This window comes from Octopus sinensis, linkage group LG16 (assembly GCF_006345805.1).
Source record: "Octopus sinensis linkage group LG16, ASM634580v1, whole genome shotgun sequence".
Classification (NCBI taxonomy): Eukaryota; Metazoa; Mollusca; class Cephalopoda; order Octopoda; family Octopodidae; genus Octopus; species Octopus sinensis.
The window spans coordinates 42366608-42385032 of NC_043012.1; the positions used below are offsets into that span (position 1 = coordinate 42366608).

General features: G+C 35.5%; 1 protein-coding gene across 1 annotated transcript in view; it reads left to right on the top strand.

Moving 5' to 3' along the window:
• Positions 1-18425, top strand: part of LOC115220472 — a 159273-nt gene that overhangs the window by 20914 nt on the left and 119934 nt on the right. Inside the window, exons 5-11 of the mRNA XM_029790601.2 lie at positions 1942-2050; positions 10356-10424; positions 10763-10831; positions 12535-12718; positions 14349-14442; positions 18012-18110; positions 18271-18361. Of these exons, the coding sequence (XP_029646461.1) occupies positions 1942-2050; positions 10356-10424; positions 10763-10831; positions 12535-12718; positions 14349-14442; positions 18012-18110; positions 18271-18361 (715 nt within the window). The remainder of the gene's footprint in view (positions 1-1941; positions 2051-10355; positions 10425-10762; positions 10832-12534; positions 12719-14348; positions 14443-18011; positions 18111-18270; positions 18362-18425) is intronic.

Below are 18425 nucleotides of genomic sequence, written 5' to 3' on the forward strand. Positions count from 1 at the left end.
TACACTTCGTATATACCTCGGTAAGATCTTAAGTTGTGATAGAAGAGTGGATGATGATGATGGCATCAACTTTGACAACGATGTTGAAGATGGTGTTAATGAGTGATGTTGAAAGTTAGTGATAGTGTTAATAATAGTGGTAGTAATGATTGTGGTCGTGGTAGTAGTAGTAGTTGTTGTCGTTGTTGTTGTTGTTGTTGTTGTTGTTGGTGGTGGTGGTGGTGGTGGTGGTGGTGGTGGAGTCGGTGGTTTTGATTTGTCGAATTAATGTTAACCATAGTCGTGGGCCGGCGTAAGTATTTGGGTGTTCCACTGCATATATTAAATTCGGTTCTGTATAGGTGACAGCAGTTTGTACTGAAAACGTACAGTGGTGTAGCTAAAGAATTCGAAATAGTTTGGATGTTTTTCTACTGTTTATTTACTGTTTCTCCACTTTTTCTCTTCCCATTCGCGCATTCCAATAATCTTTTTTGGTCAAAGATCAAACATTTTTGTAGACTTAAGTTTGGCTGTCATGTATATAAGTTGAAAAAGCTATGAGCAACCGAGATCATCCAAACAACTGGTGAAAAAAAATCCATGGGCACGTTTAAAATCTAAAAATAGCAAACAAAGCTGATTACTCCTATCAGATATGTTGATCGAATTTCTTGGATGATTTAGACAATGCAGATTGGATGTAACTGAAGATTGAAATAATGCGACATTCTTGGGTGTTGCAACTTTCTTCTGTAAGTTCGCTAATTATGACAGAAATGGAGTCACGGAAAGAGATATTGAAATGTTCTTTGTTAATTATAGATCATTAGCGAATAGAAATAGGGTACAGCATTGGCTTCCGCTATTCCAAGCATGGCCATCGCTTGCAAGCGACTATGAACTATTAGAATGACTTAATGTGTCTTGGTAGCATGTTTGCGCTAAAAGCTTCAGGCACCTATGTAGTCCCGAGGAGACAAAGACACAACGGTTTGGCTCTTACACCTTTGATTCAGGCGGATATTCAAGATGGGAGACAGCCAGAGAGAGAGAGAGAGAGAGAGAGAAAGAAAGAGAGAGAGAGAACGAGAGAAAATGAGTGAGAGACAGAGAGATACTTGTACTGGTAATCACATCAGATGATTAGACTGGAACAACAGGAATAGTGTCATGTTGAAGGACACAGCATGGCACCCACTCTAATCCCCAAGTCGCATGCCTTCAACCTGTTAGCAATAAGCTATTAATAAAGACAGAAACTGAAACCTTCCGATTGTTATTCCAGGTTTTAACTTGCCGACTCTTGGGATATGATGAATTGTTAATGAACACAAGTGCCACTCATCGCTGGTGAACGAGTATTGTTACCTGCAGACATAGACACCGCTTCAACTTTCCAATCCTCAGTGGTGCGTCTTGGTTGTGATAGCTGGAGGTTGAGAGAGCTGCGCCAGCACTCAGCTGCTAACTTATTTTTAACTGACTAGACTGGAGCGCATTGTGTAATGAAGCGTTTTTTCTTCAAGGCCCGGTCTAGGAATTTATGCCACGACATTATGATCGTAAACCGAATATCCTAATCACTAGGCCAAGCCCCTTCATTAATGCACGAATACTTACAAATATGAAGTTTGAATAAGCCCGTGAAAATTTAAGCAATATCAAAAAGGGGCCGAAACCAGATGTACTGTAGTTACGAGACGTGCTGTGGCATATTATCGAGAAAATACTTCTTCGTGGTCGCTTGCCCTGTTAGAAAAGCCAAATTTCTCTCAAATCCTTCCTTATTAGCTTAAGGAAAGAAAGGACACATTAGATAATGTAATCTGAGATGCTCTAAAACACACGTTGGTCACGGCTGGAATGCTTTTGGCCATAAGCATTCTCTGTGAGACCTTAACCATGTCTAAACAACAACTTCGCCACAATTTATCTATTCATGTTTTGTTGCTCCCGTAGACAAAGAATGTGGTCACGTGATTGATCCGTCTGTCCTCCATATTGCTAAATACCACACTGATATCATTTGTGCAGTGGTCTGTCACGAATCTCGAATATATTCAGGAGGGTAAGATCATATTTTCTACTATATTTCAGAAGAAAGCCTCTTTTCCGTTTTCCTAAAACTTAAAGCAAAAAAAAAAAAAAATCTCACTCGCTGTCTTATATGTATTATATAATTGAAAACGAAGCCATTCTAAGCAAAGAGCCTCTATGTGGTCGCTTAATTTGCGAAACATAACAGCCAAATCTCCCTCAACTTACATCTAGCCACCTTAATAGGGAAAGGTCTATTCGAGAATGTAATCCTAGATGCATAATGCTCAATGAAAAAAAGATGGGATGGTCATAACCCAAACCTCTGACCTGGGCTAAACGAAAACATGAAAAATAGATGAACAAATGCAGAACAGAAGCCGGAAATGTTTCTTAAACTCATGAATTTCTAAGCTATAGAGTTAATAAGTTTTGAAGAAGCAATCCAAAAACTGGGTACGTTTCCTCCATCATCGAGGGTTTCCTGGGAGTTCTGGTATTTGGTATTTGCCTTACCGAATGTGAGGCGAACTGAGATAATAGGGGAGAATAAAGATAATTCCCTACAGCATTAATTCTTAGGTTGCACGCAGAACGGCGAGAATCTCATCAGTAAGACCTCTATTTATTCTTAATACTTCGTGACCGTTGTTGCATGTTCGTCATCGAAGTAGATGCGTTCTTTTGGGGATTGTTGCTGTTCTACATGCACCCCATGAATTATTAATTGCTGAGAAGACATTAACACGCATCAGCAAATAATTTGTCAAATCTTATAAACAAAAGCTCGTGCTCTTGTGAGATCCATCGGTCCAGCTGTGAGGTAGGTAGCTTCTGAGGAAACACACAAGGTCGAAATGCCTTGATGTCTCGAAAAACTCTTACACCGGGGAACTACTGAATCGTGTGCACCATGAATACACATCAGCGGCGTTCTCCGGTGGTGAAAAACAATAACGATCAGATATTCATGTTTGGGTCTATCAGAACGTATTACAAATTAATACGTTAAACCAATAGACTTGTAAAATAAATGTTGGACTTAATTACTTAGGGAGTAAAATGTAACTCACTAAAGGAACACAAATATCTATTAGACGCTAAAACTTGGTAATCTTTCAGATCGTTGGGTAATAGCGAAATAATTAAGTAATTAGATAGGCATTAGTTTCTGCAATGAATGTTCATTAGTTCGATCAACTGAATTATCTTCCAAGTGGATCTATGCACAGGTGGTTGAGTTTTCTACAGCTCCTTGTACGTAGAACGTAAAATTTATGTAGTATCAGAGTGTACTGTTCCGTAATGGTAAGATCAACAAAAAGTACTCCATCTGGTGAGATAAATATTACTTGAGAAACATATGTTTTTATGGGCTACTAATAGTTTTATGTTCTGAGAACATGACAAATAATGTTTTATAATACGACTGACATCTCGGCACAGTCATCAGTCACAGCCTACATGATTTCTTTTTTTAGTTCGTTATGTATCGTGGCCTGTGCCTGATTACTGCGCCGAAATATCAGACGTGCTATAAAACATTATTTGGCATGCTGTCAACACATGAAATTATTAGTAGCACATAAAAACACATACTGTGTTTACTAAATACTAAATACTATATATATGTATATATATATTTATTTTTAACATGTTTGTGTGTTTGTATATATGTATAAACACACACACACATATATATATATATATATACACACACACACATATATATATGTGTGTGCGTGTGTGTGTTTATACATATATACAAACACACACACACACACACACATATATATATATATATGTGACGAAGAGCTCCGCTCGAAACATTAAACCCTCCTTCTTTCCTTCTTTCCTGAGCGTCCAATAATACTATATTTGTTCCACGTCCTCGCGTTGTTGTGTTTTTTTGTACTTTCATGTTTGGATTAACTTTATATATATATATATATATATATATATATATATATATATATATATATATACATATATATATACATATATATATATACATATATATATATATACATATATATATATATATATATATATATATATATATATATATATATACATATATATACATATATATATATATATATATATATATATATACATATATATATATATATATACATATATATATATATATATACATATATATATATATATATATACATATATATATATATATACATATATATATATATATATATATATATATATATACATATATATATATATATATACATATATATATATATATATATATATACATATATATATATATATATATATATATATATATATATACATATATATATATATACATATATATATATATATATATATACATATATATATATATATACATATATATATATATATATATATATATATATATATATACATATATATATATATATATATACATATATATATATATATATACATATATATATATATATATATATATATATATATATATATATATACATATATATATATATATACATATATATATATATATATATATACATATATAATAATAAATATTAGGGAATAAATCCAAATTTACAGGGAAAAAATCAGATTTAGGATTAAATCGATTTTATAGTAAAATATTATAAAATATTATTCGAGACAAAACCACTATTTTGCAAAACAAACAAGGAAAGACTTAATCAATACATAAATTTTAATAAATAGTCAAAAAAAACCGCCACTACAATCGTTTCTTGTCTTGATCGACAATCTTCAGGTGGACTTCCAATAATTCAGTGTCAAATTACATATATATATATATATATATATATATATATATATACAAGAGTTAAGGAAAGGAGTAGATAAGATCCGGACAACATATGTTTCGTAGTGAGCGGAAGCTCGGAGGTGATAAATATGCAAGCGTGTGTGTACTGCAAGCTACTCTTCAGGCCAAGGATATCTTGATTAAATAAAAGTTTACATCGTCGCAAGGAGGTACATGGAAGATTTAATCAGGTTTTCTTTTATATTTTTAGTGATTTCATTCTTTCTTCTTCTATTTTCTGGGTTGTACTTAACAACATCAACAAATTCAATCAGATTCTGATTGAATCTTCAATGTGTTAACGTGTACCTCCTTGCGACAATGTAAACTTTCCTTTAACCAAAATATCTTGGCCTGAAGAGTATCCTGCGATATACTCTTCGCTTGGATATTTACCACTTCCGAGGTTTCGCTCGCTATGAAGTATATGTAGTCCGGATCTTGTCTACTCTATTCCTAAACTCTTGAATTCTTATTTGCATTTCCGGCAACCTGGGTCACCTACCGTGAAATATAAAAAGAACTTTTTTCAGTTTATCGTACTTCGATAAGAAGAACATCCATAACCTTCTGTCTCAATAAACTACAATTGTCCCTGAAAGTTGTTTTTTTTTTATATATACTACTTTTTGCTTGAAGCTAACTTTCTTCCTACCCCTCGATCCTTGGATCTTATATATATGTATATACATGTGTGTACACACACATATACCCGCACACACACACACATACACACACACACACACACACACACACACACACACACACACACACACACACACACACGAGTAATTTAGTTTACCCGAGTTCTAAATAGTTTTGCACGTCTCAAATAATCCACGTTGCAAATGCATATTTATGCATATTTAAGAAAAACAATAACTATTAAGAAAATTATTCTTTTAACTTTTAGAATATCAGAAAATTAATTTTTAATAAATACTGATTTTTTAAAATATTTTTAGTGAATTCATTCATTCGTTCCTCTATTTGCTGGGTTGTACTTAACAACATCAAAGATTCAATTAAAATTCTGTCTTGACATAAAGCATTTAACTACTAGATGCCATTAAAGTACACATGTGCCCACTCCTTTGGCACGGACACTGGTCTATAAAGTAGGAACCGGTCGACGTGAGTTTACTGCTATAAACTCTCCCATTTTATTACAATGTCTACTAAATTTGGCAGAGGCGACCTAACTCTCAAAAGAATAGAATAGCACATGATATCTTTCTATAGTAAGGCGCCGTATGCTGGCAGAAACGTTAGCACGCCGAGCGAAATGCTTAGCGGTAGTTTGTCTGTCCTTACGTTCTGAGTTCAAATTTCATCCTTTCGGGGTCGATAAATTAGGTACCAGTTGCGTACTGGTCTCGATCTAATCGACGGTCCATCTCCCCACCAAAATCCAGGCCTTGTGCCTAGAGTAGAAAGAATATCTTCCTATAGTATTTTAGTCGATCAAATGAAGAATTGATTAGATATACATATTGCAATGCGCAATACTTGGCTCCTGTTAAGCTATTTGAAACAAGTATAACGTAAATAAATAAATTCATAGTATTATACCTTCATTTTTTATGTTTTTCTTTTCTAATATACTCTGTAATTAATACATTAAAGTTAATTAATTTTCGACCTTGGAATTTACAAACTGGACCTGTCACAGGAAATGAAGAAATATACTATTGGTAATAACTAAACACCTTAACCGTGTTCAATTTCTTCACACACACATATACATACACTTACACAAATACAAATACAAACACACGCGCATATATATATATGTATAAATGTATTTGAATATATGTATGTACGCACACACGCACAAATACAAACACACACACATATATATTTCATCTACCTTCACATGTTTTAGCTATTGGACTGCAGCGATACTAGGGCGCCACCTTGGAGGATTTAGTTGAATTGACCCCAGAACTTACTTTTTTAGCCTGGTACTTATTCTATCGGTCTCTTTTGCCTAACTCCTTGACTAAGAGGTTGTCAACAAACCAACAACAGTGGTGGGTGACAAACACAAACACACATCGATACAAAGACACAAATGCACTCATAGACACACACTCACACACATACTATATACATGTATATACAAGGGGGGCCTGCAAAGTTACTGTTTTTAAGGGTGTCGCGAAGGGCCTTGTTGGAGATCCAGCCTTCCGAGTTCTTGTACAGGGATTAGAAAAAGTGAATGACCGCTGCAATAAGTGCGTGAATCTGAGAGGGAAATATCTATATATATAAAACTCAACTTGTGTGTCTGTGTGTGTATCTGTGTGTGTGTGTGTGTGTTTAACTTCCTGGCACATCTCCTCCTAGCCAACAAATCGTAGAACCATAAAAAATGGGTCACTTAAAGTTTAGGCGAATGAAAATTGAACTGCGCTATTTCTGTTCCGAAATTCATCTCGCAAGTGCAAAGATCGATAATGTGTTTGTTTAGGCCTTATTCCATGCATTGAATAGTGAACTTTACTCAGTCAGCTGTTTGACGTGAACTGTGTTCACCACGCGTGCAAGCATGCGTAAATTGCATGAAAAATAAAAAATCAAGATATAAAAACGAATCGCCGTAAACATTGTAGAAATTCGGCAAAGAAATTTTGAGGACGTCGGTTGTTATTATTTGAACGCGCGTGAAATTGTAAGTTGAAAAAATTGTTGTTGTTGAATTTGTTGTACGTTTGTTGATACGGTTTCTTGTTATACTGTTTCTGTCCGGGCGGCCGTTGTCTGTCTGTGTTGAGACAGACAAAAGGATATGGACCACCCCTCCCTAATGGAGGAGTCGGAGGAGGAATGGTTATTCGAGACCTTGTCAGAAGCATCGATCTCTGAGGACGAGCTGATCGGCGCTGTGAATAATATGGACATTAAAACCGGGAAAACGTACGCTGGAGCAGCAAAAAAGAAGACGACAGAGGAAAAGGAGATAAGTCTAGAAAAGTTGCCAGGTTTTCAAGCATACATAACTAAAGAAGGTGGTGAGGTAGAACTACTTCCACCAGAGAAACGAGAAGAATGGTTTATGAAGAGAATTATAAAATACCAGACACATGGAAAAGATAACAAGAAAGTAGAAATAATAAAAATGGAAGTTATTGAGGAGGCGCTAAGGAGAGAGGAGGAAGAAATCATATACAGGGCAAGAGGAAACGAGTTCGGAACTATAATGGTGCAATTTGAAAACAAAAATATAGCAAGGAAAATGGCAACGAAGACAATAAAAACTGAAAAAGTAACATTATTACCCTCATACATGAACCAAAGAATAAAGAGAATAAGAGTTGAAGGGATACCCCCCCCCCCACATAGAGGGTGAATGGGTCGTCGCGGCGATTATAAAAGATGCGGAAGAAGAGATGGACATTTTGCAAGCGACCGTAAAAAATGATGGTTGGCGTGGCAAAATGCTAGAGATGAGCGTTCAAGCAGAGGAGGGTGCACTAGAAAAGATGGCGGACAACATAATCTTGGGGAATATAGTAATGAGAGTGTGGGTGGAGGGCAGAGCACCAAGATGTTATAAGTGTGGCCTGAGGGGCCACATAAGAGCCTACTGCCCTCCCCCACAAGAAGAAACTGTAAACCAGGAAAAAGAGGAGGTGGAGCAGGAAAAAGTTGAGGAGGAAGAAACGGAGGAGGAGAAGGAAGCCCAGACGAAATGGGAGAATGTAAGGAAAAAAAGAAAAAGAAAGAAATCGAACTATGTCGAACCCCAACCCACCCCAACACCACCCGCACCCTCTGAGCCCCATCCTTCCCCTGCAAACAAAGATCCCACCCACTCCCCGCCTACAAGAAAACCAAAAAACGCAGACACACAAAGTAAACAAGATCCCAAGTCCCATTTTTTATGTTTTGTAAAAAAGGAAGACAATGAGAACTCGGAAAGAATCTTTTGTAAAGATGCATGGTATGAGGGAAACGATGGGAGTTACATGGTGATGGCAGATGAAGTAATGGACACAATGATGATGTTGTGTGTAAATGAGGGTGTAAAAGTGATTAAGGTGGAATTTTCGGATGAGAAGATAAAAGAGTATGAAAGGATATTTGAGAAAATGATAAGAAAAGAGGGGCTTTTGATTGAAGATGATAAATGACGATGGGTTATGAAGGACAGGTAAGTGGTGCTGGCAGATGGGGCCGTCAGCATCGCTTTCATATTATCATTCTCAAAATTTTTTTCATCCTACATACTTTTAATTTGTAATGTTCTGTGTCCCCAATGTCTTGTGGTATCCCCTCTGTGTCGCCCCTAGTGGGTAATAAAGAAATAGAAATTCGGCAAAGAAATGAATTTTCGGGATGTAGCCTGGAGGGTTTTTTCGTATTAATCGTTTGGACTTTGTGAACACATACCAATTGTTTTCATAACATTTTTAACGCTTTGAATTAAATGTGACCATTTTGCGTTGATTCTGCAGTTTGTATCACTTTAACCAAATTTTAGCAGGCCGGATTTTTGATCATCACTGCTAGCCCGAAAAGAATAACAAGCTACATAATGCAAAATTTTTACTTTTAAGTGAACATTTTTCTGGTTGAAATATACCGAAAAATGTTGACTTTGCCTTTTATCCTTTTGGTGTCGATAAATTAAGTATAAGCTTGCGTACTGGGGTCGCCATTTTTCGGTGTATTTCAACCAGAAAAATGTACACTTAAAGAGCTACATAATGCAAAATTTTTAATTTTCAAAAATTCCAATTCTAAACGGTCGAAACAAACCCGAACAACGCCGGGCGATACTGCTAGTGTGGAATAAAATCATAATCAACTGATCCTACTGTATTTTCTTTTGGCCAAAGCCAGGAACTTTTCAGCCCCACCCACCCCTGTACACACACACACACACACACACGTAATCAGCCATAACTTTATATAGCAAATATGTAAACAAACCGACGGAGGAATTTAGCTGTTGCATCGAAGCAATGGAGTGACACTGCTGACGAGTCCCAGTTATAGGATGGGGCAATTTATTAGTATATATAAATCTGTTTCTCACACGTCTGTAAGAGTTTTAACTCTTATTTCTAGCAATAACTGTGATTTTAGTACTCACAGTTACAATTAGTGATGACTATATTTTTCCTATATGGCTTTGAATTGTGGCTAGCTGCTCACAATAATTTTTAGGATATATATATATATATATATATATATATATATATATATATATATATATATATATATATATATACATTATATAAAAGGGCTTAGTAAAATAAATTACTTTGCCGCATACTGAACTCATTAGAAATAGTAGCTAAAAAAACTTTTTTTAAACTATTTCTAATACTTAAAGAAAACCTCTCTCATATAGTGTTTGCTCAATTCAACTCACGAAAGTATGGGGGTAAAGACATTAAAAAATCAAATGCAAAGGTTATTTGGGTATATATATATATATATATATATATACATCTTCATTTTCTGCATTACGATACCAAATATTGATACGCTTCACCATTCTCTTTCCAAGGTTCGATCAAAGATTAATCATTTATGATTTATCATACACAAATGATATGAAAATACGTCCTCTGGTGGTGTAAGTAATAAAATCTCTTATCTTTCTTAGTAAGTCTTCTTAAACCTGATTCCAGTCTTCTTACTGTTGCTATTGTTGTTGTTTATCATCTTCGTCCTCAATCGTCACCATTCACTAAGTCCATCGATTCCACAACTGCTACAAATACCTCCCTCGTCACAGCCACCACCACCACCACCAACAACAACAACAACAATACCATCACCATCAATATTACCACTTTTATCATCACCCCATTTCTTCCTCTTATCGCTATCACCCACCATCTTTCTTTCTGTAGATCAATCTCTTCCAAGAAGCACTTGACCCATAAGATATTTCTGTTTATCTTTTTCAAGTAAATACAGAGCACATGAAGCTGGACTTACTTGTGTGGTTCCTGCAAGAGATTGTGACAACAACTTCTGGTAAATATACGCATATACACATACAACGTCATAAGTCTTGAAGCCAATGACATTCCAGATATATCGACGACACCGATGTATATTTAGTTCTACGCACACTGTACATTGCACTTAAAAATCACAAGACCAATTTTTCTAAAAAATATAAATGCAGGTTAAAGCAAACATATTCTAGATTCTCAAAAAGGTACAATTTCGCTCCCAATATAGTTCCATAGTAAATCAGTAAAGACACGGATTAGTGTTATTAAAGACAAACATTTTAAATTTATGCTGTTTAACAGTGTAGAATTTTAACTAAATCTTTTCTGCTCAGAGTTTTATTTTAAGTTTCACCAAGACCATTGTACCAGTTACTGAATATGGAATCTGAAATTATCACAGTGCAAAGAAAGAAATATCAGAGTTTTTTACGAACCATATGCCAACTGTTTAATTTTTCTATAGGAATCAACGCGAAATTTTCGAAATATATATTTTGAACATATTAAATAAAAAATCTCCTACAATGCAAAAAGATTTTTATGGCGACAATGGTTTTATAGTTTATGTAGTCTCAAGCAATATGAACGGTCACGAGCTATAAATGACTTCAAAAAGTTGTTTAATGAAATAAGTTTAAGAATTACTGAGCCTCGTCCTAATTTATTCACTAGATAATACCTTTAACTTGAAAACTAATAATTTCTTTATTTACCAAAACTTTTATGAAACCTTATTTTAAATCATTCAGAATTCTCTCCCATATTCTAAGAAATTCTGTCACTAATGATGTAAAATATATATCCTACTTATCTTCAGATGCAACAATATTCTTTAGAGCTTCTCGCTGCTATAATGAGAATTATCTTCATAATAGTGGTTTTACAAATAAAGTACTACACAAATGTGATCAAAGTGGATCAAGAAATATGTTATGATATAACCCAGCCTTTAGCTTAAACGTTCAGAGATTTAAAATTTAATTTCTTTGAATTTCCCGAGGAAACAGACAAGATTTTAAAAAGGAATTCGAATCAGGTATCTTGTCTTGTTGAAAAATTTTGCAAACTCCATTAATCATTTCAGTTCCGGAAACCTTTTCAACAACTAGAACGTAGTTTCTTTTAGGTTTTGTAACTGTTTTATCCTCTGATATTTGCATCTCACTTCTCTAGGTTTTTCTAAAGTACTAAGATATTGTGCTAGAATACAAGAAATTTTGTTTTGATCTAAAATTGCTGTCATCAATATATTCATCATTACAAAAGCAGACAAAATGCCTTGCGGTATTTCAGCTGGCTTTTTGCCTTCTGAATTCGAATCCCATCGATTTCAACCTTAACTTTCATCCTTTCAGGATCGATAAAGTAAACTACCTATGTAGCCTAATCTTCTCCCCTAAAATTGCCGGCCGTGAAGAAAAGACTACCTACTACTACTACTACTACTACTACTACTACTACTACTACTATTCTTTTTCTTATAATTATTATTAAGGCGAGCTGGCAGAATTGCTAGAGCGTCGGGAAAACGCATTTCTGAATTTCTTCCCGACACATTAGGTTCTGGGTTAAAATTTTACAGAGTTCTACCTTGTCTTTCGGGATCAATAAAATTACTAGAATGGATGGTATCTAGTAACCCCTCCCCTCAAAATTGCTGCCCTCGTACCATAATTTGAAACCATTATTATTTGTTTGTTTCTTTGTTGCATTTCATAGGATTGTTACTGGTTCATTCGACAAAACAGTGAAAATCTGGTCCATTGATGGTAACCAAGTGCATAAAATAGACAACTTCTTGGCCCCAATATCCAGCATTTGCTACTGCCCACGAGACAGGACAATATGGGTTACTGCTGGCTTACCATCTGCATGTTTGTTTGAACCAAAGTCAGGGGATAACGTAAGCGTTTCGTGCTTTACCTAACTGATCTTCAACAATACTTGTCGCTTCTTTTGACCTCGTATTTGAACTCGTGTTGTTATTGTAGCTGCTGTTGTTGTTGTTGTTGTTGTTGCTGTTGTTCATTATCGATGTCTCAATCATTACTACTATTGTTGTTGATGCTGTTGCAGTCACTACTACTACTACTACTACTACTACTACTACTACTACTACTACTACTACTACTACTACTGTTGCTACTGCTGCTGCTGCTGCCCCTGTTCTTGTTGCTGTTCTTATTGTTGTTATTGTCATTGTTGTTGTTTCTGTTATTCTAACTGTTGTTCTCGCTATCATTGGAAACATCTCTGTTGTTATTGTTGTTATTGTTGTTGATGTTGTTGCTACTGCTGTTGCAGTTGTTGTTATAGATGTTGTCGGAGTCATTACTATTGTTCTTTTCATGGTTTCCCTTTCTGCGTTGGATTTCTTCTGGTTACCATTGCTGTTTAATCTCATGTCAGTTTTTATTGAGAAAACTAATATCCAAAGGCGTCGCAGGAATGATTATGACGCTATTTATAAGTATATAAAACGTTTTTATCTAATGAGTCTTTTTTCTTTTCAAAAAGATTTGGCTGCTATTTCTAGTAAGTCAAGCGACTAAGTACAGGCCTCTCGCTGACTCTCCTCCCTTACCTTGGCTCTGTACACCAGGGGCTCTGTACACAATCTAAGAGCCCTCAACTTTACTAAGATACAGCTTATAGAAGTGTATTATATGAATGTTTGTTATTCACTCGTCCCTTGATGGACAAGTCTTTTGACTCACTTAGTCATAGGCACAATACAAGCACTGTGCTACCTACTTAGAACCAGATAGACTGTACTGTTGTATTTAATTACGGGTAGGTGTCGTGCAGATGCCGCCCATTGAGACTGAAACATCTGTAGACGACTGGCCTCTTTCTTATCTCCAGACAAGAAGTCTGGCCTTTTCCTTAATCGCATCTCAGATGTGGAGAATTCTCGATTCTTCAGATTATCACCCTTTCTTATGTGGAGCTGATCTTAATTGCTATTTAATAATTATGACATATCGTCTAGAGGCGGAAATAATTGTAAACAAATAAAGGATTTATGTTGCATAGTATGTGATATAACTGTATTTGTCTATCTAATTCAAACGCACATCGTTGGCCACTTTGAGTTATTTCGCTTAGCTAATTTTTTGTTTCTATCCAATAATTATTTATCGCTCTCTGGATTAATGTTACGTCTGGAAAGTTAACCAAGCTTATACATGCGGTGTCTTCAATATGAACATCGAACGCCTTAAATAAATTAATTAAATCTTTCCTATAACTATCGAATGAATGGCTGTTTGTGTGGTGGAAGACTGCAAGACCAACATATCTGTTGAATCAAAGTACATCTAAATTGTATAATCCAACCAGCTAATATACTTCAACTCTATCGTATTTACCCACTACACACACGCACACACACATACACACACACACACACACACACACACACACACATGTATGTGAGTATATATATATATATATATATATATATATATATATATATATATATATATATATATATATATATATATATACATACATGCATATATATATTACAGGTGACTGAATGCGTGGCGACGTTTCAACAAGAGGATGATGAGAGATATCATCTTCAACTTTTGAAATTTCTACCAGAGCTGAACCAAGTTGTAGGTAAGAATGAAATTAATTTCTTATACCGTAACAACATGACCAGAAATATATTATGTTTAAGATTCTGTATCAATAGAATAGAACCCTAGGCCTTCTTGTATTTTCCCTATCGTAGGCAAAAGACACACGTTTCTTGCCAAAATCTTACTATGATTAAACCATCTATGCACAAAATCAACTATATTCATAATTTTACAGTGCTGTATGCTAGTGGAGGGTGATAATGAAGTATTTTTCACAGTTTGATCCACTGCTCCAGAGTCGAACTTGGATATAAAATCAAGGAAAACTACATTTTTTGTGAAAAACCAAGGCAGTGTGTATACAAAATTTTTAACGTGATTGGCGAAAACGGATAGCATATTAGGATTCAGCTAAAAATAGTGCTTCAGAAATACTTGTTTACTTAACAGAAACATTTCTGTCCCAAAATTCTGTATACCTATGTTATTTACCTATCTCAACCGCAAGTGAAACTGACGTAACTGGATGATAGATGCGATAGCAAGGTCTTAAATTCTTTTAATCCTTATATATATATTCTGTTTTCTGCGAAGCGATCAAACAACATTTAAGAAATGACTTGGAAAATTATAGACTGAAGAAATTGATGCAAGTTACAGAGGAAAGAAAAAGCTTAACAAGATGGAGGGGAGGGCTAACACTCTATAGATCAGCGGTTACAGCGCTTAAGAACAAGGTAACAAAATGGAAGTGTATGCAAAACCTTCTACACCAACCTTCTTAAATCATCAGCGAAGCTCGATCCCACACCACCATAAAAGTTGGAAGAGGTGCCTCCTACTCTGATCAATGAAATTGAAAATGCCTTCAAACTGATGAAAACAGACAAAGCTCCTGGGAAAGATAGCATCAGAACAGAGATGTTACGATGCGGAGTTGAAGAAATGTGGGAAATCCTCGTTCTATGCTTTAATCGCTATCTGAAGGAGAGTATAATACCCTCATACTAGAAAGAGTCAAATACCATCCTGTTTCATAAGAAATGTGATGAAGAAGATTTTCAAAAAGTATTGCTCAATATACCTCTTGTTTCGTCTCTATAAGCTATTTACAAAAAGTTAGTCACCAGACTATCAAAACAACTGAACGAACCACAGCCGTGAGAGCAAAGCAGGTTTCCTTAAGAACTATAGTACGATAATCACATATTCACTCTAACACTGCTCATACAATGAGTGAACGAATACAATTATCCTCTGTAGATCGCTTTTGTTGATTACGAAAATGCCTTCAATACCGTTGAGAGAAGCGCAGTGTTCTGGAAATGCAAGTGTCGAGGCGCAATATATCAAACTGCGCAGAGACGAGAACTTTGGATGCACAAAAGACGTTGCTCAATTATAACCACCAGTAAAGTTGATTAAAGTGTCAAGAAAGGAGATAGTATCTCTCCAAAACACTTTACAGCATGTCTAGAAATGGTCATTAAGGGCATCGACTAGACATGTGACATGAAAATCAATGGTGAGCAACTAAGACACCTCCGATTTGCAAATGACATTGTAGTCATCATTGAAACCACAGACTAGCTGCATACCATACTGACTGAGTTGTACACTCAGAACTTAGCAGTAGGTCTTAAAATAAACCGCATGGAAAAAATATATGTGGTCGGAAGACGTAGCACAAGGCTGTATAAAGGTAGGAAGCGATGAAATATAGGAGTTACAGGAGCACGTCTGCTTAAGGCACACAGTAAATATGCACCGAGATATGAATGCTGAAATCTCAAAGAAAATAAGGGTAGGATGGAAGGTATTTAACTCAATAAAGGATGTACTCACAACAAACCTGGATCAAGCATGTCACAAGGTTCACAGACAAGAGGTAGACTCATGCAGTTGCTGAGTCATATTCAAGAGATAGGAAGAGGCTGCTTGGAAGGCGCCCAAGACAATGGGAAGACGATTTAATCAACCAATTTGGATCAAGATAGAAAAGAATGGCGTAACAAAGACAAAATTAGAAGCGCATTGTAATCAGAGGTGTGTAACAGAATTTGATGGTCTAATCAATACTATGATATATATATATATAAAGAGAGAGAGAGAGATTTTCTCCGTGGTAACTGTAGTGAATTTGCCTTTAACATTTGAAATATGTCACAAACATATTTTAATTAACCTAAAGTTCGCTTATGCCTAAAGACTGCCTGTCGCTGATACTGCATAATATATATATACATGTATGTATGTATGTATGTATGTATGTATGTATGTATGTATGTATGTATGTATGTATGTATGTATGTATGTATGTATGTCTCTGCTATTTTTTAATCATTATAAATCTTCCATTGAGGAGGGAATCAGTTTCCAACAAAGATACAAGGCTCCATCTTTGGGTTGTAATTAACACAGACAAATTCACATTTGGAACTTGAGAAAAGTCTTGCATATTTTTACTGTGCTACTCAAAGATTGCACTTGTAATGTCCCGGTCGATTTCTCTTTCTGAAAATCTCAGTTTATCTAGATTCTCCTTTAAGAATTTACTAACAAAACCGAGTGCTTCTATTATTATGTATGCATATCATTCACGTTTTCCTTTTTATTCATAGAGGAGGGGAAAAGGTTAATTTTCGATTCTTTAATAAAGTTACAGTTACTAACCTTCTATGTTCTACAAATGTTGCTTGTTGGCGTAGTAGCTTCGCAGTAGAATGGTTTAATTCTGGATGCGGATCGTCCCAATATGATTTCAATCGATTGATGTAGCCAACAGCGGAGTTTTGTTTCGCTTTTTCGTAGCAGTTAAATAGATCGTTATTCAATTCATAACTCCAAGGGAAATGAATTTTGTAGTTACTATTTCTTCTATAACTACAGCTAAAAAGAATTTGTTAATCTGTTGAGCTGTTGTTTTCGTTCTGTTCTTCGATTTTGTTGTCGTTGACGTTGTGTCGAGCCTTGTTTGTAGTAACTCTCTGCATGCCACATTCAAGATTCAATCGAAAATCACCACGATCGTGAATAAAAGGCTCCCTCAGTTAATTCATCAGAAGATTAATCAGTAATTTAACAAATCTGATAGTTGTGGCTCCGAAGTTGGAGATAGTATTTTCGATAAATAGTCTCCTACGCCAAATACGCGACTTGTCGCTTCGAGTATGTATGTATGTATGTATGTATGTATGTATGTATGTATGTATGTATGTATGTATGTATGCATGTATGTATGCATGCATGCATGCATGCATGCACGCACGCACGCACGCACGCACGCACGCACGCACGCACGCACGCACGCACGCACGTATGTATGTATGCATGTATGGATGTATATTTTGATTGTATCAGTCTTTAGACTGCAGCCATGCTGGGGAACCGCCTTGAAGAATTTTTAGTTGAACGACCTCAGGACTTATCTTTAAAGCCTGGTACTTATTATATCTGTCTCTTTTGCCGAACCACTAAGTTTTGGGGACGTAAACACACCAAGACAGACATAAAGACACACACACAACACAGAGGTACACATACACACTCACACACACGCATACGCGCGTGCCACTTAACGTTATCGTACGTCTATTTCTATACCAGGCTCAACGAGCAGGAAACATCTGATTGTATGGAAATACAATTCTTCCGGTTGTCTCACGGCGCTGAAGGCCAGGAACTCCCTAGAAAGTTTATGTTACAGTAAGTTTGTCTACTAATCTGTCTGTATGTCAATCTATCTATCTATCTATCTATCTATCTATCTATCTATCTATCTATCTATCTATCTATCTATCTATCTATCTATCTATCTATCTATCTATCTAATCATAAAATAAATATTTGGGTACCTTTTTCACAGCTTCTCAGGAACCCGTTCTATATTTCTCAGCAGACAGCAAAGGAATTTTCACACGATGGGAAAGAACTCAGTCGAATTTCTTCGTGTACAGGTATGGTTTCTTGCATAGAGTGAGTGTCACTGGATGAATTAGATGTAATTAATTGGTTAACTAG